This window comes from Nicotiana sylvestris, chromosome 11 (assembly GCF_000393655.2).
Source record: "Nicotiana sylvestris chromosome 11, ASM39365v2, whole genome shotgun sequence".
Classification (NCBI taxonomy): domain Eukaryota; kingdom Viridiplantae; phylum Streptophyta; class Magnoliopsida; order Solanales; family Solanaceae; genus Nicotiana; species Nicotiana sylvestris.
In genome coordinates this window covers 109072983-109093862 of record NC_091067.1, presented here as the reverse complement: position 1 = coordinate 109093862, position 20880 = coordinate 109072983, and the positions used below count along the sequence as shown (strand labels likewise).

General features: G+C 38.8%; 3 protein-coding genes across 3 annotated transcripts; all 3 read right to left on the bottom strand.

Moving 5' to 3' along the window:
- Window positions 1-7559: 7559 nt before the first annotated feature.
- Window positions 7560-8135, bottom strand: LOC138881459 (uncharacterized). Its single transcript, XM_070161686.1, has one exon. It carries the CDS (start codon window positions 8133-8135, stop codon window positions 7560-7562), a length of 576 nt encoding a protein of 191 aa, XP_070017787.1.
- A 2792-nt stretch (window positions 8136-10927) lies between these two features.
- LOC138881458 (uncharacterized) lies at window positions 10928-11539 on the bottom strand. Its single transcript, XM_070161685.1, has one exon. The coding sequence runs from the start codon at window positions 11537-11539 to the stop codon at window positions 10928-10930; it is 612 nt and encodes a 203-aa protein (XP_070017786.1).
- Window positions 11540-11977: 438 nt separating this feature from the next.
- LOC138881457 (uncharacterized) lies at window positions 11978-12484 on the bottom strand. Its single transcript, XM_070161684.1, has one exon. It carries the CDS (start codon window positions 12482-12484, stop codon window positions 11978-11980), a length of 507 nt encoding a protein of 168 aa, XP_070017785.1.
- Window positions 12485-20880: the final 8396 nt, after the last annotated feature.

The window sequence follows — 20880 nt, the reverse complement described above, 5'->3', positions numbered from 1 at the left end:
GGAAGTTGGAAATGTTCAAAGTTTATCAAGTTTAATTTGAGGTGTGATTCATCATTTTTGATGTTATTATGTGTGACTTGAGGCCTCAATTAGGTTCGTATTATATTCTGGGACTTGTTGGTAAGTTCGAACGGGGTTACGAGGGGTTCGGGTGAGTTTCGGGGTGGTTTCGAGTCATTTCGGGTTGGTTTGGAGTTGCTGGTTACTGATGTCTCTGTTGTTCTTTGCAATTTCGAAGAAACAGCCATGATCACGTATTATGGGACTGTGAGATTTCTTCAACGCATTTGCGATAGGTTGAATGTGTTTGGGGTAGAGAAGGGGTAAGTTTTCTTCGCGTTCGCATATGAGGGATCGCGGACGCGTAGGGTTGAGCTGGAAGTTGAAGCTGGAGGCCTTCTACATCACATTCGCGATGTTCTGAGCTAGCTATGAGTCGCCTTCGCGAGGAGTGTATCGCGAACGCGGAGTGTAATCTGGTGCCAGTTGTATTTGTGCTTCACGATCGCGATGGTTTTCCCGCGATCGCGATGAGTATTGCTGGAGCAGTATTATAAAGTACTCTATTTTGGGAATTTCGGCCATTTTTGCACTTCTGGAGCTATGGAGCTCGGATTGAAGCGATTCTTGAAGCAATTTTCACCATGTGAACTGGGGTAAGTGTTCTACTCATTTTTTATTGTATATCATGAATCTATCTTCATTTTCGGCATTTGATTGAGGGTTACAAAAGAGAAAATTGGGAGTTTTAGCCTAAAATTTCATAAATTTAATTTTTGAGTGTTGAACATCGATTCGGAGTCGGATTTGAGTGAAACTAGTATGGTTGGACTCGTAATTGAATGGGTTATTTGATTTTATGAGTTTTGTCAGATTCTGAAGCACGGGCCTGGGTTGGACGTTTTGGCCGATATTGGGCTTTTGATTAAAGATTCGTCCTTTATCGATTGTGTTTGCTTTCTTTGGCATTATTTGATGTATTTGAGTTGCTTGTAGCTAGTTTGAGCTGTTCGGAGGTCAGTACGCAGGGAATGGCATTTTTGTAGCATCATTTAGCTTGCTCGGTATTGAATTTGGCTTTGTTCGAGGTAAGTAACACTTCTAAACTTGGTGATGAGGGTATGACCCCGAATTACGTGTTATGTGTTTGGTGTTGAGGTGACGCGCATGCTAGGTGATGGGCGTGTGGGAGTGAACTATGTGAATTGACTCCATTATTCCTATGATACTGTGTAGTTACCTGATTTTATCTGTAACCATAAAATCTCAACGTACTAGAGCTATTGAGTTGTGATCCATGATAGAAACCATGTCTAGACTACATGTTTATTCTGTTGGGACCCATCGGGGTCATATTATTGTTGAATTATTTGTTTAAATTGCAATTTCATACTCACTCATGTTCATTCATTTCATATCATAACTCAATCTCTGTTGTTATTTATTGATACATGATATCATCATTGTTGGGGTAGTTTCATGACATTGTGAGCCCGAGAGGCTGGAGAGTTTGATGACTGAGTAAGGCCGAGGGCCTAATTGTGAGGTTATTGATACTGTAGCATGTGAGTTTGTCCGTGCAGCATGTGAGTTGTCCGCGTTGATCCAAATATTGATACTATAGCACGTGAGTTGTCCGTGCGGATCCAGATATTGATACGATAGCACTTGAATTATCCGTGTAGCACGTGAGTTGTCCATGCGGATTATGGTGCTTGGGATGAAGGAGACACTTTGGAGTCTGTACACACCCCCAGTGAGTGCAGTTGATTATATATATATATATATATATATATATATATATATATATATATATGCGTGATCGGGTTAGACACTACAGCGGGCATTGTACAGTGCTGAATGATTGAGTGTGCCGATTATTGAGCATGGTGAGGGAGAATGCGAGACAGTGAGATTGAGTACTCTGAGATGTATTCACCTATATATTGACATGTAGGCATAGAGATGTATTTTCCTCATACTATCTGAAAATGAAACATCTTATGTTTTGTCGAAAGGTTTTTGGAAAAAATCACAGTTTTCAAACTTACTCTGATTTTTTTTGGCGATTTAGGTAAAAAAAAATATGGGTTTTCACTAATATATTTGGAAGGCGGGCCTATTTTTTCTGGAACTATGAACAACCTGAGCATTTTATATCTAAGTTAATTCGTTTATTACTTTTATTATGTTGTTATGCGTTGTTGTTGGTTATTGGTGTTGGACCCAACCTATGTTCTAGCTCGTCACTACTTTCAACCTAACGTTAGGTTTGTTACTTCTGAGTACATGGGGTCGATTATACTCATACTACACTTCTGCACCTTGCATACAGATGTTGGATGTTGATGTTGCGGTGTATGGCAGGAGATGGATTTGAAGATGTACCTGCATTCTGGTTGTAGCTGCCTCTTGTTCATGGTAGACTTAGAATTATAGAAATCTGTTTATGTACATTTCGAACAAATGTTGTAATTATTTCATACTAGCTTTGTAAATTCTAATCTTTGAAACTCATGATTTGTACTACCAGTCCTTGGAAAATAAATAAGATTCAGATATTTTCTTTTACTTAATTTGTCTTATTAAATTTCATTGGAATTGGATAGTTGATAACTGGCTTATCTAGCGGGTTGAGTTAGGTGCCATCACGACTAGTTGGATTTTGGGTCGTGACATTTACTCATTTACTCTTATTATTCTTATATGAGTTGTGTTGTATGTTGCTTGACTTGCCTAGCGGGTTGGGTTAGGTGCTATCACGACTAGTTGGATTTGGGGTCATGACATTATCTTTTTCCCGTGGTCTAATTCGATCTTTAGAAACTGCTCGTTTAATGCGTTCTACTTAGCTAGCTAGCTAGTATGTGTGAAACTTGGTCTTTTGGGCACGAGCCTCTCTCAAGACTACTAAGCCTCTTGTAAATGCTCCATCTGTTTCATTTACAGAAGTTGTTTGACTAGGAAAGAGTTTTAAAAAAAAAAAAATCTTTTTGAAACTTATGATCTTAAATATGTCGTAACTTATTTTTGATTATAAAAATCATATCATTAAGAATAAAATGAGAAGTTTAAAAGTATTTTTTCTAACTATATATAAAAATACATTCTTTTTGAAATAGACTATAAATAAAAGATTATTACATAGAACATCACTGAGGTAGTAACTAATTACCGAACTTAAGCTGAAAGTTAATTTGACGACCTTCATGATCCCACGGTTCCACTTGTACTTGGAGTCAACTTGCTGTTAGGTTGTTTTTAAAGGGTGTGAATGGAAAATGAAAGAGGCACCTTTTGGATGGTACCTCTCCATCTTACCGTTTTATTTCTTATAACTTTATAGGCTCGACTTCATTTTTACACATGGAAAATCTGAATATTTCTCTCATTTTTTCTATATTATTGAATTATTTTTTAAATAAATATAAGTGTCAAATATTTTATTATTTTTATTTTCTTTTTCTGTGTTTGTTAAAGACTAATAAACAAGAAGAGATTTTTTGTATGAAGAAGAAAGAAGATTATATTAAAGAAAATTTAGTTGCGTGGAATAAATTTTCTTTATTGTGAGCATAACTGTGAAAGAATTTCCAAGACAGAGACATGACAAATAAATCAGATCGAGCGAAAGGCACATTCTTTACTTGCGGTTCAATTTGTGAGATTAAGGTCTTTGTGAAACCATAGTTGCCATGAAACTTGCCAACCTTGGCCATGTGGATAAAAATTAAGGAAAGGCGCGATTTTTTTTTTTGGTAACTAAAACTTTATTACCAAGTAATACTTACACTGATTTGCTATAGCTTGTTCTGGACATACGCCCCACACTGAGCTACTTTTTCCTTTCCTCTAATCTCCAGTATCTCTATCTAACCATTTCACTAAACAGTAGGATAAGAATTCAATTTAATCAGTTTCCATTTCAAACATTTCTTTACATTTCCTGTACAGTGTATATCTTGTGCTAACTTCTAGTAATTGTTTCAGCAGTCCTCTGTATTTCTTGTAAGACTCTAGTATTCTTTTCTTGTCAAATATAGTATATGCTACCAACCAGCATTATCCTATAGATTTCAGCAGCTGCACTCCTACCACGATAGTGTTGTTCAGCCCATTGCAGCTCATGTTCTCAATCCATAACGGGTCTAACAATCTTCAGCCATCATAACATAGCAGACCATATTATCTTTGAGAATGGGCATACAAAGAATAAATGATTCATGGTCCCTGCTTCTGCATTGCTTAATGGACATGAGTCATCTTCTACACATCCCTACCTTTTCAATATGTCTCTTATTTGGAGTCTTCTATGAGCAACCAAATATCCCATGAATATCCATTTTGGTAATCCAGCATTGTTCCAGATGATCCTTTTTCATGAAACTTTACTGAATTATCCTCTATTCTTTAAGTACATATCTTTAATACTGAAAGTCTTCATTCTAATCACATCATCCTCTATGTAACCAGCTTCTACAAAATACTTCTTGGCTTTAAAGATTTTTTAAATCACCCAAGATGCCTGCTTTGGTTCAGTCCCCCCAGCCAGGACTGTACTTTTTATAGTATACATGAACCCATTGCACCCATAATTTATCCTTCTTTTTTCACAAGTTCCATAGTAGCTTGCACATTGCAGCTTTGTTCTATGTGCCTATATCCAGCAAATTCAAACCTCCTGCTACCCTTGGACAACACAATTTATCCCAAGCTATAAGTGCCTTCCTTGTACTCTCAACATTTCTTGTCCATAAGAACTTTCTACGGATACTTTCAACCAACAGAATGAGCTTCTTAGGCAATAGGAAGATTTAAGATCAATACACTTGAATGAAGAATAGGATGCTTTTGATAAGTTGGACTCTTCCTGCATAGGTTAGGAATTTAGTAGTCTAGGACTGAATTCTCCCTACCATTTTCTCAAGTAATGGCTGATATTGTAGCAATGTCATTCTTTTAGTACTCAAAGGTACCCCCAGGTATCTCACTGGGAGGATCCCTTTTGAGAAACCCAACATTGTTAATATCTCTTGTTGAATGTCATCTCTAACTCCTCCAAAGTAGATTGAACTTTTCCCTGTGGTAGCATCTAGACATGAGGCTTGTGAGAACTCTTGAAAACATTGGTACAGCATCTTCACAGATATATAATCACCTCGGTAGGATAGTAGAAGATCATCAGTAAAATTAAGTTGTAGTATGTTCAACTTAGCACATTTTGGGTGGAAGTTAAAATCTGGACTCTTCTTTAAGGTCTTCAACAATCTTGTAAGGTATTCCATAGCAAAGACAAATAGACAGAGGGATAATGGATCACCTTACCTCAATCCCTTTTTTTCTTTGAAAGGTGTTGAATGTTGTCCATTTATAACTATGGAATATGATACACTTCTCACACATACCATAATCCAGTTCACAAACTTTCCTGGCATTTATATGTTCCTTAGCACCTGCTCCATGTAGTCCCATTCAGTAGAATCATATGTTTTCTTCATATCCACTTTTAACATGCATCTAGGAGATATACCCTTCCTACCATAACCTTTAACAAGCTAATGGCTTATTATTATGTTATTATTGATCAATCTCCCTGAGACAAAAGCTGATTGACTTTCATCTACAATATCATTCATTATGCCTTGCAACCTTTTTGTTAGTACCTTCGGGATAATCTTATAGAGTATGGTGAAGCAAGAAATTGGCCTGCAATCTGAGACTCTATTTGGATTTGGTACCTTAGGAATTAAGGTCACTGTAGTGCAATTGATTTGTTGATATAGTTTGTCTTCAGAAAAGAACTGCAACACTGCTTTAGTAATCTTCTCCCCAACCACTGGCCAAGCTTTTTTGAAAAATAATGCATTAAAATCATCACAACCTGGTGCTTTGTTGCCACTTATTCCCATCAGTGCTCTGTATATTTCCTCCATTGATACATCTGCTATCAACTGCCTTTGTTGTTGTCTATTGATCAGTGGCCCTTCTCTCATTATTGTTGGATTAATAGTTGGAAGTTTTCCAGCTGCTGATCCTAGTAACTGTTTGTAGAATCCCATTATCTCATCTTCCACCTCCTATTTTGTCTGTGTCACTATTCCATTGCTTCTTGTTAAGTTCTGTATCATGTTTTGGGAGTTCTTGCTCTTCATGCTTGCATAGAAATAGGCATTGTTGCCATTTCCTAGATTTAACCATTGTATTCTTGATTTTTGCTTTAAAATATTTTCTTCCACCCTTAGCCATTTCTCCAATTGCAACTTTAACTCTTTCTTAGCTAGTATAATATTTTTTGGTTAGCCAGGTTTTCTCATTTGCTCCTGCAGAATGCATAGTTGTTCCCTGCATTCTGTGATCCTTCCTCCTACAGCATTATATTCATCAACATTCAATTTCTTCATGGCTTCCTTCACCTTTTTCAATCTTTCCCAAACATCTCTCATTTTGTTGTCTCTGTTATTTCCTTTCCAAGCTTTGTTTACTATCTGCATAAAGTCCTTATGATCAGCAAGATGGTTCAAGAACTTGAAAGGCTTAAGTCTTGATTCTTCTTTGTCTTCAAATGTAATGCTCAATGGTGAGTGATCAGAACATCCCGGATCCATTACCTATACCACTAGGTGAGGCATTTTCAGCATCTACTCAGCATTAACCAGTGCCCTATCAATCCTACTGTATGTGTGACCATTTGTACATGTGAAGCTTCTACCACTAGTCCTCAACTCAGCCAAAACAGCATCATCCATAAAATTATTAAAGTCCTTCACTTCCATCTCTTGTATAGGATTCTAATTGGCTTATCCTCCCTAGACCTTATGGCATCGAAGTTCCTCATGATTAGTCATGCCCCCTGTACTTTTCTATTAATTTGCAATAGATCCCTCCACAATTTTCTCATGTCATCCACAGTATGCAATCTATAGACTACTGTGAATTCAAACTGCACATTCATGTTCTAGATAAGAATTGCAGCATGAATGAATTGGTCTGACTTCTCCATCACCACACATTCCACTTTCTTAACATCCCATACCAACTAGATTCTCCCTTTACTACTATGTTCATAATTAGCTGGCCAATCCCAACCTGTAGTGATCCTCTTAATTATTTGACTAGTTTTTTGCTCCTTCACTTTATGTTCTAGTAATGCAATCATACTAACCTTATTACTTCTTATACACTTCTTAATCTCCTTCTGTCTTGAAGTCTTGTTTAGACCCCTAATATTCCATGTTATCAACTTTATACTAGAATGAATATAGTGTGTGAACACCCTTCTGCCTCTTCCTACCTCCTTTGTCTACTCGAGCCTTCACCCAATTGACTTGGGTTCATTAGTTGCAATCCAGATTCTGCTAGTATACTAAATCCATTAATGGTATTAATTTTATCCTCCCCCATTTTCTCCTTGCTTCTAGCTATAGACTTTTCTGTTGCTTTTGTTCAGCTCTGCCTCCCCTCTCCACAACCAATCCTTGCATTTGAGTTATCAGTTTTACTGGTTACTTCTTCAATCATTACTATTTGGTTACTTTTTACATGTACTGATATCTGTTGATCTACCTTTTCATTGCTTCATTTTTTTTTGGTTGCCACTCTTGCCTCTGCTTCTGTTGTTTTACCTTATTCTTCTGTATCTGTTGTTCATCTTTCCCACATCTATGCCCAATATGGCAAAATTCTGGCACCCAATCGTATGCTACTCTTTGACTAAATTCTCTTCCATTTGGATATGTTACTTTGATGAACTTTGGGAGTTCTTTTGTTACATTCATCTCAATCAAAACTCGCGCATAGGTAATTCGATCCAACTGAGTAGTGCAAGCATCAGCGTAAAATGGGATCCCTAGTCCACTGCTAATTCTTCTTAGAGATCTAGCTCCCCAACAATTCAATGGGAGATTTGGAAACTTCACCCACACAGGAATGGTGTGCAGGACCTCCTTGCTGAAATCAAAATTCTCCAACCAAGCCTTCACAATCATCGGTTTAGTACCAAGCATATGCGGACCAGAATACAATACTTCATCCCTATCCTCCATTAAATTGAACCTTACAACGAATTGTCCCTCATTATGATAGTAGACCTTAGGTTTAGCAGTAAAATTCCATTCTGACGCGATGAATCGCTCCATAGTTCCAATTGTTGGTGTAATTCCAACAACATAGAGAATTAAATCTTGCTTCTATTTCCTTGTCTGTTCTTCAACTTCTTCTTTACATAATTCCACAATTACTTCTCCATTTTTGATAGCCGGCGCAATGAAATTTAGATCCATACCTTTTGAAGCCAATTTATTCCTTACAAATAAGTTTGCCCAATTCTTCTGGCTCGTCTCTTTAATTACAGCTGGTACTTCATTTTTGTTCTTATCAGCTTCCAATTTACTCTCATTTTTTCCCCTATCATCACCAGCTTCTACCGAGTTTCTCACGATCTCCCCTACTTGCTGAATTCGATTACTATTGGCATGTATGCCATTTTTCCCTTGGTTAGATCTACCAGTTCGCACTTGAGCAACAAAATTTACTTTCGCATTCTCGATCATCACTACAGGACTTGTTGCATGCGGTGTTTTCAGAGCTTCCTTCGTGGCTGCTAATGGCGGTCACTGTTCCATTGAATCTATCACAGCATCCACCACCTCAGCTCTCCCTATCCCTGCAACTTATGAATTACCAGCTTCCATGATATTTCCTAACTGAATTGACGTCGCAATTTTCCTAGGTCTTCCCCTCCCCATTGTTTGACACGCCCCAACCTCGCGAGGCGCAACCGGTGCTCAATCGAGTGATCCTGACTAAGCAAGCATTTTTAACACTTTCTACCCAACTCAATATGATTAAGGGGACCATGCTTTTATTTACATAGACAGTAGGAAATATTGCACATTTAACATTGATAGATCATTTCATATTACAACCTTAAATCGTAGCTAAGTTTCAACATTACATACAGTCACAATTTAGAGAAACAAGAGTTTGAGATTAGCACTTAGTTCATAGACCCGTCCAACACCCGTACATAACCCACACAAACGTCTGCGGAGCCTCTAAGGATACAAAAGACAAGTATGACAACGCCGGCAACAAGGACCCCGCTATACCTCAAAAGTGGATATTTATAACAAAATATGTACAACATAACCCCTTGAAGGAGAAAGGGGCTCACCAAGACTTTGAGAGGAGGATACTCCGCTATGCGCGATCAGCACTATCCGCTATGGAGCCACCTACATTCATTTAAAAATGTAGCGCCCCCGGCAAAAGGGACGTTAGTACAATGGAATAGTACTAGTATGTATAACTAAACACCATTTTATTAGAAAGAACTATCATGCAAGAACAAGGAAATCACAAGAGACAATCAAAGCTTTTAACCGGATACCACATCATCAAATAAAAGAATCATATAATCTTTCACATAATTTCCATGACTTTAGTTTGGGGAATTTCTTTCATATTTTCATCACGGTTCTCAATACCACCGGTATCTTGAGCAGAATCCGATCACGACCCAATCGGCTAGGTTGCCTCATTTGAGACATATACCTCAATCATCATTTCATTTCCCTTTTTCAGAATTCAATATCAGCACATGCCACCATATGTGCTGCATGGTGTCCGATAACGACTCGATCGGCTAGGCCGTCTTACCTAGGCATTGTTCCTTTCCATTAATCATCTCTTTTGAATATTTATTTCAGATATATCATATCAATTCATTGGCACTTAGGGCCACAATTATCACACCATTTCCACTTTCAATGTCAATCTTGCAATTTATGATCATAGGCACATACGAAAGCTATTTAAGTTGCAAGCATAGGTAAGATTTCACATAATTAGCATGACAATCTCAGTTTTAATCTTGGCTTATAACCTAGGCATTTCAACACATGATTCATATTTTTCGCACATCTCTAAATATCAAGAATAGTACATTACACACATTGAGGCACACCTTTAATGTATATATATATATATATATAATTGCAAACCAATTCATGTGAAATAACAATCAATAGATCTATCAATTCTAGCCTTACCATATTTGTGTAAACACCAACGGAGCTCAATTTCTAATAAAAGGGGGTTTTAGCCATATATACCTCAATAAATCTTTCCTTAATCCTTATAAAATTCCGGAACTCTTAGCAACTTCAATATCTTTTATGAAAATTACAAATTGAACCAAGAATTAGAGACATGATTAAGATTCTAGCTCATTTGAGCACATTATCAAGCATTTGGTTTGCATTGTCATTTTAGGACCCTTTTGTGAGAGATTTCTATCATTTTACACCCCAATTGCTATCCTTTCCAGTTCACCACCTCTCAATACTCTATTACCTTTTATGCATGTAAGAAATCTATTCTTATACCCATGAACCCCCAAGCTAATTACTCATTCTAGTGTGAATTTCAAAAACATAATTTCTTGACTTTTTAATACACAAATCAATCCAAAGGGTCCGAACCGCGGCGAGTGAATTTCTAACACATGGTCCAAACTTGGCACCATGAGATTCAGGTTTTTGAGTAGAAATTTTCACGGGGCCTTACATCCACCCCCACTTAATATCATTCGTCCTCGAATGAGGATCAATGTTCACTTATTAGCAATCTTTATGCAATCCTTTGCTTTTCACAACATGAAACATATTAATAGCCCCCAAATTTGGCTAATTCCCTAAATTTCCAGAAATTTCGCCAGAGTTTCCTTTGTAACTAGGCCTATCCACCTGTCAAAAAGCCCTAGAAACATATCCTAACAGCATGTACACATTCCACAGACATAACATAACTTGTACAACACTAACCATGGCCGCATATGCAACATTTAACCAAAACAGGACAGTTTTATATAGATCAAATCAAAAGATAAGGGTTCATAAGAATCAAATGCATAAAAACTATTACCCGACTATTCAAACAAAAGTGGGTACTTCTTTGTCATTTCTTCCTCGGCTTCCCAAGTGGCTTCTTCAACCTGCTGGTTCCGCCATAACACTTTCACGGAGGCAATTTCCTTATTTCTCAATTTTCGAACTTGCTTGGCAAGTGGAACATCTACATATGACAGTTCCTCATTAACCTCAATAGTTTCAACTGGTACAATAGTGGACGGATCTCCCACTACCATCTTCAACATAGACACATGGAAGACTAGGTGCACCAATGACATCTCGGGTGGCAACTCGAGCTTGTATTCCACCTGACCAACACTCTGAATGATTCTGTATGGTCCAACATACCTCAGACTCAATTTCCCTTTCTTGCTAAACCGCATGATACCCTTCATGGGGGAAATCTTCAAAAATACCCAATCATATTCTTTGAACTCGAAATCTCTCCGACGAACGTCCGAATACGACTTTTGGCGACTCTGAGTAGTTCTCAACCTCTCTTTAATAATCTTGACTTTCTCTATAGCCTGATGCACAAGGTCCGGCCCTATCAATCCAGCTTCTCCAACTTTGAACCACCCAATGGGAGATCTACATCTTCTACCATACAACGCCTCAAATGGTGCCATCTAGATACTAGCATAGAAGTTGTTGTTATAAGCAAACTCTATGAGTGGAAAATGATCATCCCAGCTACCCTTGAAATCGAGAATACAAGCATGAAACATGTCCTCAAGCATCTGAATAATTCGCTCCGCTTGCCCGTCAGTCTGAGGGTAAAAAGTTGTGCTAAGATTTACCTGCATGCCCAAACCTTACTGAAATTTCTTCCAAAAGTTGGCCATGAATTGAGCCCCTCGATCTAAAATGATTGAGACTGGAGTACCATGCAACCTAACTATTTACTTGATATACAACTGAGCATATTGTTCCGCTGTATCGGTAGATTTAACTAGCAAGAAGTGCGCTGATTTCGTGAGTCGGTCCACGATTACCCAAATTGAGTCGACCTTGCACGGAATGTGCGGTAACCCTACCACAAAATCCATATTGATCATCTCTCATTTCTACATTGGAATTTCTATGCTTTGGGCCAATCCTCTGGGCCTTTGATGTTCGGCCTTCACTTGCTTATAGTTCGGACATCTTGCCACAAAGTACGCCACCTCCTTTTTCATGTTGTTCCACCAATAAACTTTCTTGAGGTCATGATACATTTTCGTAGACCCTAATTGCACGGAATACCTGGAAGTGTGAGCTTCTGTCATGATCCTTCCCCGAAGACCGTCGATATTTGGAACGCATAGGCGGCCTTGGTACCGTAGGGTACCATCATCCATGCCAAAGGAAAAAGTTGTGGTTTTATGTTTATGAATCCCTTCTTTCAGTTGTGCTAATAATGAATCGTCGAATTGCTTCTCCTTCACCTCTTCTACAAGCGATGATCCAGCCCTATTTTGTACAATCACTCCTCCTTCATTAGAGTCCGCAAGAGGAACTCCCAAACTAGCCAACTGGTGAACCTCCCTGGCCAACGGCCTCTGACATGCCTCCAAATGATCTAAACTTCCCATAGATTTTTGACTAAGATCATCCACCACAACATTAGCCTTTCCCGGTGATAAAGAATATCAATGTCAGAGTCCTTGAGTAACTCTAGCCCTCTCCTCTATCTCAGATTCAATTCCTTCTACTTGAAAATATATTGAAGGCTGTCCATAAATACATCCACGTGGACCCCATACAGATAATGTCGCCAAATCTTTAGCGAAAACACCACTGCCGCAAACTCTAAGTCATGATCTGGATAGTTCCTTTCATGATTCTTGAGTTGCGTAGAAGCGTAGGCTATAACCTTGTCGTGTTGCATTAACACACACCCAAGCCTAATCCTTGAAGCATCGCAATACACCACAAATCTCTCTATACCCTCTAGCATGGCTAATACCGGTGTTGTAGTCAATCTTTATTTCAATTCTTGGAAACTCCTTTCACAAGCATCGGACCATTGGAATTTAACTGCTTTCTGCGTCAATTTAGTCAATGGAGAGGCGAGAGTAGAAAACCCTCCACAAATCTCCTGTAGTACCCTGCCAAACCTAAGAAACTGCGAATCTCTGTTGGAGTGGTAGGTCTAGGCCAATTCTTCACTACTGCAATCTTTTGAGGATCAACCATAATTCCTTCCCTAGAGACGACATGACCCAAGGATGCTACAAATTCAAGCCAAAATTCACATTTTGAAAATTTTACATACAATTGATGTTGCTGAAGAGTCTGAAGAATTGCCCTGAGATGGTCAGCATGGTCCTCCCGACTTCGGGAATACACAAGAATATCGTCAATGAACACTATCACAAAGGAGTCTAGAAAAGGCTTGAAGACTCGATTCATAAGATCCATGAAAGTTGTCGGGGCATTTGTTTTCCCAAAAGACATCATCAGAAATTCAAAGTGCCTATACCGAATCCTGAAAGTTGTTTTTGGAATATCCTGCTCCCTTATCTTCAATTGATGATACCCGGTCCGCAAGTCAATTTTTTAGAAACACGTAGCACCTTGAAATTGATCAAACAAGTCATCTATTCTTGGTTGAGGATATTTATTCTTGATTGTAACCTTGTTGAATTGCCGGTAGTCAATACACATCCGTAGAGACGCATCTTTCTTCCTTACAAACAAGACCGGTGCGCCCCATGGTGACACACTCGACCGAATGAAACCCTTTTCTAGCAAATCCTTCAATTGTTCCTTTATCTCTTTCAATTCAGTCGGTACCATTATGTAAGGTGGAATTGATATATGTTGCGTGCATGGCATCACATCGATCCCAAAATCAATCTCCCTGTCTGGTGGAATCCTAGGGAGCTCATCTAGAAAGACATCCGGAAATTCATTCACAACTAGCACGAACTCAAGGCTAGGCGCCTCGGCATTGGTGTCCGTAACCCAAACTAAATGATATATACACCCTTTCTTGATCATCTTCACGGCCTTAATGTAAGAAATAAACCGACCTTTTGGCACTACATTATCTCCATTCCATTCAACAACTGGCTCATTAGGAAATTCAATCCTCATGGTTCTAGTTCGACAATCAAGTTTGGCAAAGCATGAATAAAGCCAATTCATTCCCATTATTACATAAATATCGACCATCCCTAGCTCAATAAGATCGGCCATGGTATCCCTACCCCGCACCGTGACAACACAACCTCTATAGACTCGAGTGTCCGTAATTGACTCACCAACCAGAGTAGATACCGAAAATGGCTCATGAAGTTGATCTAGTTCTATCCCAAATTCCATAGCAATAAAAGTGGTAACATAGGACAAGGTGGAACTGGGTCAATAAGTGCATACACATCATGAGATTGGACAGTCAGAATACATGTAACAACATCTGGAGAAGCCTCTACAGTCTGGCGACCACTCATAGCATAGAATCGGCTGAGTCCTTCTGAACTCTGCGTACCACCCCTAGACGCACCATGCCCTGCAGGTGCTGGGGTACCTTGAGCTGGAGAGGGGGCTGAGGATGTAGCAACTGCTGGACTAGATGACTGTGTTGTGCCCCTACCCGCTCCCTGGCGGGATACACGACATTGCCTCTGAATATGACCCCTCATCCCACATACATAGCATACGGATAACTCTAAATAGCAAATCCCTTAGTGCATCTTCCCGCACCTAGGGCACGGGGAGCTCTGCTGCTGCTGGGACATCTCTCCTGATCGACCCCGCTGATGGGATCCCCTGTTGCCCTGACCGGCCCTGAAACGACTCCACTGCTGCTGGTTGGGCCTTGATGGTGGTGCACTAGCTAAAGACTGTGCAACTGACTGGGACAGCCCTGATGATCCTCCCCTGAAAACTAATCTTCCCCCACCTAGTGACTCTCCCATGTTGCCTGTAGACCGGGCCTTGCTGTTACCCTCTCTCCATTCGGTTCTTCAGTTTATAGTTCTCTGTGGCCTGAGAAAATGCTACCATTTTCCTATAATTCATATCAGAATTCAAGGCAGCTGTAGAAGCCTCATTAATAGTCAAAGGATTAAGGCCCTGAACAAACTGACGCACCCTGGCCTCTATTGTGGGCAATATATGAATGGAATACTTGGACAGGCGGGCAAACTCCATGTGATACTCCCACACACTTCTGCTACCTTTCTTTAGATTTTCAAACTCTGTTGCACGGGCTGCCCTTGTCTCAGCAGGCAGAAAATGATCTATAAAGGCATCGACAAACTCACCTCACCTCTCCGGAGGGCTCCCCTCCTCACGATAATCTTCCCACAACTCAAACCACGAATAGGCCACCCCTTTCAGACGATAGGCAGCCAACTCTACTCCTTCAGTCTTAATTGCACGCATAACCCTAAGGGTCTTGTGCATCTCATCAATAAAATCCTGAGGGTCTTCTTCTGGATTGGCACCCATAAACACTAGAGGATCTAACTGAAGAAATCTGTTCACCCTGGAACTGGTGGAATCCCCTTGGTGGCTGGATGAACTGGGCGCAACATTTGACCTCTGGGCATGAGAGGCCGCTAGCTGGGTTAATATCTGAATAGCTCCCCTAAGATCCCCATCAGAAATACCAGAAGCGGAAGCTGGGGCTGGAGGCAGAACAAGAGTATCAATTGGAGGGATAGCGGTACCCTCCGCAGGTGTAGGAATTGGGATAGTCTGCTCTGGGATAGAAGAACCAAGCAAGGTGATAGTAGGGCGACTACCCTCACCCGCAGTATCAAGCAATGAATCATCAGCCACTCCTAAGGTGGCATTGGCTCCTTGGCCAATTCTCCCTTTCTTCTTAGATAGAACAATGCACTAGTTAGAGGGGAATAGTTCCATAACAAGTTTTGCTGCATGATCCAGAATACCAATGAAGGGTGTTATTTCTGAATGCTCAAGTAGCCTCCAACTTATAGATGTGGTCGACTACACACCGATAAGAAGGACTCTGCTAGACATGGCTCCGAGACATCCTAGGATACTTCAAAACCTTAGGCTTTGATACCCAATTGTCACGCCACAACCTCGGGAGGCACGACCGACGCTCAATCGAGTGATCCCGATAGAGCAAGCCTTTTTAACACTTTCTACCCAGCTCAAAATGATGAAGGGAACCATGCTTTCGTTTACTTGGACAGTAGGAAATATTGTATATACAACATTGATAGATCATTTCATATTACAACCTTAAACCGTAGATAAGTTTCAAGATTATATACAGTCACAATTTAGAGAAACAAGAGTTTGAGATACCACTTAGTTCATAAACCCGTACATAACCCACACAAACGTCTACGGAGCCTCTAAGGATACAAAAGACAAGTATGACAATGCCGGAAGCAAGGCCCCGCTATATCTTAAAAGTGGATATCTATAAAAAAGATGTACAACATAACCCCTTGAAGGAGAAAGGGGCTCACCAAGACTTTGAGAGGAGGATACTGTGTTACGCACGATCAGCACTATCCGTTATGGAGCCATCTACATTCATTTAAAAATATAGCGCCACCGGCAAAAGGGGCGTTAGTACCATGGAATAGTACTAGTATGTATAACTAAACACCATTTTATTAGAAAGACCTATCATGCAAGAACAAGAAAGTCACAAGAGACAATCAAAGGTTCTAATCGGACACCACATCATCAAATAAAAGAATCATATAAACTTTCACATAATTTCCATGACTTTATTTTGGGGCATTTCTTTCATATGTTCATCATTATTCTCAATACCACCGCTATCTTGAGCGGAGTATGATCACGACCTGATCGGCTAGGTTGCCTCATTTGAGACATATACCTCAATCACCATTTTATTTCCCTTTTTCAGAATTCAATATCAGCACATTGTCATCATATGTGCGGCATGGTGTCTGATCACGGCCAGATCGGCTAGGCCGCCTTACCTAGGCGTTGCTCCTTTCTCATTAACCATCTCTTTTGAATCTTTATTTTACATATATCATATCAATTCATTGGCACTTAGGGCCACAATTATCACACCATTTCCACTTTCAATGCCAACCTTGCAATTTATGATCATAGGCACATACAAAAGCAATTCAAGTTGCAAGCATAGGTAAGATTTCACATAATTTGCATGACAATCTCAGTTTTAATCTTGGCTTATAGCCTAGGCATTTCAATACATGATTCATATTTTTCGCACATCTCTAAATATCAAGAATAGTACATTACGCACATTGAGGCACACCTTTCATGTATACATATATATAATTGCAAACCAATTCATGCGAAATAACAATCAATACATCTATCAATTCTAGTCTTACCACATTTGCGTAAATGCCAACGGAGCTCAATTTCTAATAAAAGGGGGTTTTAGACATACATACCTCAATAAAGCTTTCCTTAATCCTTATAAAATTCCGGGACTCTTAGCAACTTCAATCTCTTTTATGAAAATTATAAATTGAACTAAGAATTAGAGACATGATTAAGATTCTAGCTCATTTGAGCACATTATCAAGCACTAGGTGTGCCTTGTGATTTTAGGACCCTTTTGTGAGAGATTTCTATCACTTTACACCCCAATTGCTATCTTTTCCAGTTCACCACCTCTCAATACCCTATTATCTTTTATGCATGCAAGAAATTCATTCTTATACCCATGAACCTCCAAACTAATTACTCATTCTAGTGTGAATTTCGAAAACATAATTTCTTAACTTTTTAATGCACAGATCAATCCAAAGAGTCCGAACCGCGGCGAGTGAATTTCTAACACATGATCCTAACTTGACACCATAAAATTCAGGTTTTTGAGTAAAAATTTTCACAGACCTTACATCCTCCCCGATCAGCGTATGTTAGCAAGAACACGCCTATCATGCGCTAAGAGAACCGTATCATGCACACTTGAAAGGCGCGATTGTTTACAGCCAATTTCCATCCATAAGAATTCAAGGATTGAAAATAACAAAATCTGTTTCCACTTTCCACTAATTGGGGTTATTCTGCAAAGTACGAAAGGTCGTTGCAGTATAGAGCCACTTTACTGGAAAATGAATTGCGAAGGAGAACTTTAAAATCTCTCCGGAAATATTCATTGAGATGAAAAGGAAGAATGACACGTCTTCATTGATTCCAAGAAAGTCATTCACGTAAGATGTCAATTACCGAAGTTTTCCTATCATAACACTTTTTAAGATATCTTAGTGCAGTGTTGTTGGAGCCAGTTGGAGGGAAGTCACTGATCAATAAAAAAATTGCTAAAACAATAATCTTTCCTGTTGTGTCATGTCGCATTTTGAATACGGGATACAACATCTGGAACATATATACAAAAGTCTTTACATGTGATTAGAAATATACTGCCAAAGCGTCGTAATTCGAAAAGAAAGCGGCTTTGTCCAATTTGGACCTAAAGGACGTGACTAATCGTCCGATTTTCTCAAAGTAAAATTGAGAAAAGGAAGATATGATTTTGTTGCCAAAGGAAATTAAAAAAAAAAGATAAAAAAAGATATTCATGGAAGAAAAAATCAACTTGAAAATTATGGATAAAGAAGAAAGTTGAAACAGAGAAATCCGGGTTCTACCTTTTTTCTATTCACTTTAATTAGGATAAATGTTTATTATATGATGATCTCATATATAAAAAATCTAGAATTATTTACATGATTGAGAATAACATGTATTTTGTTAGTTCTTTTAATTAATTTGTTGATATAGAATTTGATAACATGCATAAAATTACGTGAAAGATTATTTTCAAGGTTTGTAAGATGTAAATTAGGCTTACACTAATACTTGAAAGTATTTTTGAGATCATGAATAATATATGTAAAGATATTACATATATTTGTTTGATAAGAAAATATATCAAACTGTTGAAATATTTAGGGGTTATAATAGTTTAGTTGGAACGCCATTTGAAAAGAAAATAAAAATATTTGTGATTTACTATCCCTATTTTGGAGAAAAATCAAAATTCTCGTGATTTTTTTCTCCTGCTTCTGGATTAAAATTTGCGTGATTTTCTACTCAATTTTTGATATTAATATCATCGTGACATTCTATTTATTCTCAGATATTAAAGTCTGAGTGACTTTCTACTCACTTTGAAGATTAAAATCTAAGTAATTTTCTACTCCGACTTTTTACTCGGTTTGAAGAGTAAAAACTTCGTCATTGTATTAATTCTGGTTGTTTCAAATGTCAGTCGGTTTGAAGATAAAAGATTTCACCATTTATTAAATCTGGTTGTGTCGTGACACAAATAACAGTTCTTATGGTTGGCTCAACAAAGTCATAGGAGCGGCAAATATGAATCTCCTTTTGAAAAAATATGTTTGGAATATGACATTATTCACTAAAAGACTGCCCCTTACTCACTGCAATCTTATGGAATTGCGGAAAAGAAAGAGTAGAACATTAAAGGTGTCACCACCCCAAAATCAACCCGATCGTGATGGCACCTATCATGAAACTAGGTCAGCTGACACATTTCCAAAATAGTTCAACATTTCATTTAAAACTTAAATAACGACCTTTTTCAACTGAAATTCCAACAAAAAAAAAATATAAAGTCAAAAACCAAAATACAGAAATAAAAGCTCGACCTCGGTTGTCATTAAGCCATGAGCAATGCTACAATTGTTCTGAATCATAACAAGACCAAAATAGTCTGAAAGTAGCCAAAGTATACTAGAAGGAGGATAAGGAAGGAGAAAGGCCGAACTGCGATCGCCAGGCAGCTACATCACTATCTCCGATGAAAATCCGCAACTGGAATACTCAACAACCGCTACCGTGCCCTGAGATACCTGAATCTACACACAAGGTGCAGGGGGTAACGTGAGTACACCAACTTAGTAAGTAACAAGTCCAAACTATGGACTGATAGGTAGTGACGAACTAATCCTCAGCAATTATAACACATTTAAATTGTACAGAAAAGTAGGCATGCTGGCAATGCAATTATTTAACACCACAGTAAAGAAAAATACCAATCCGAACAATGTAAAGTATAAAGCTCAGCAAATCTCTACATGTCAATGCCAGAAATGTATGAAAAATGCACTGTGTGCTACCACTCTCAAGTGCTCAACCACTCGGCACCGCATATGGCCATCCGCCCAGGGAAATCCATCCCGAAAAATATACAATACTGACTTCAAGTCATCCGGTACCGAGGAACAAGGGTAATCCAACCTTAAGGAAAAATCCATCTCCAAGTATCAATAATTCGGACAAATCCATATCCAAGGAAATTCATCCCTCAATAATATTATCCGCGCTCACAAGGGGTGTGTAGGCTCCGGAGGGGATCCTTTCATCCCAAACGCTATAACAAGCCAATGAAGGCATAATCAATAATCTGTTGCGGCGTGCAGCGCGATCCCAAAACTTTCACTCATAATCAGGCTCTCAGCCTCACTCAGTAGGTGTCGTTTCTTTCTTTCATCTCATTAATTTCATTGATATTCTATACTCAGTCTTGTTCATGCATATCATATCATATCTCAGTCTCACACACACGGGACTAGCTCGAAACAATGATATAATGTGCCAAATAATAGCAACTGAGACTGAGATATGATATGATATGATATGCATGAACAAGACTGAGTACAGAATATCAATGAAATTAATGAGATGAAAGAAAGAAACGACAACTTGGGTCTCAACAGTATCGGCGTGAAGAACTAACATACTAACTAGCATGATTTACAGCTCATTAACTTAATCACATAATCACAACACAAATATCAGCAAGAAAGAGTCACTACGCGGTGCCATGGAATGAACCAGGCTATAATTTTCACGGTGCACCCCCACACGCCCATCACTTGGTATTTGTGTCATCTTAATATTTAGTCACATAACACGTAGTTTGGGGTGTCGAACCGTTAGAACCAAGTTTGGAAGCATTACTTACATCAAACCAAACAAAAACCTACTTCGCTACACCTTTGCCTCTAAAATC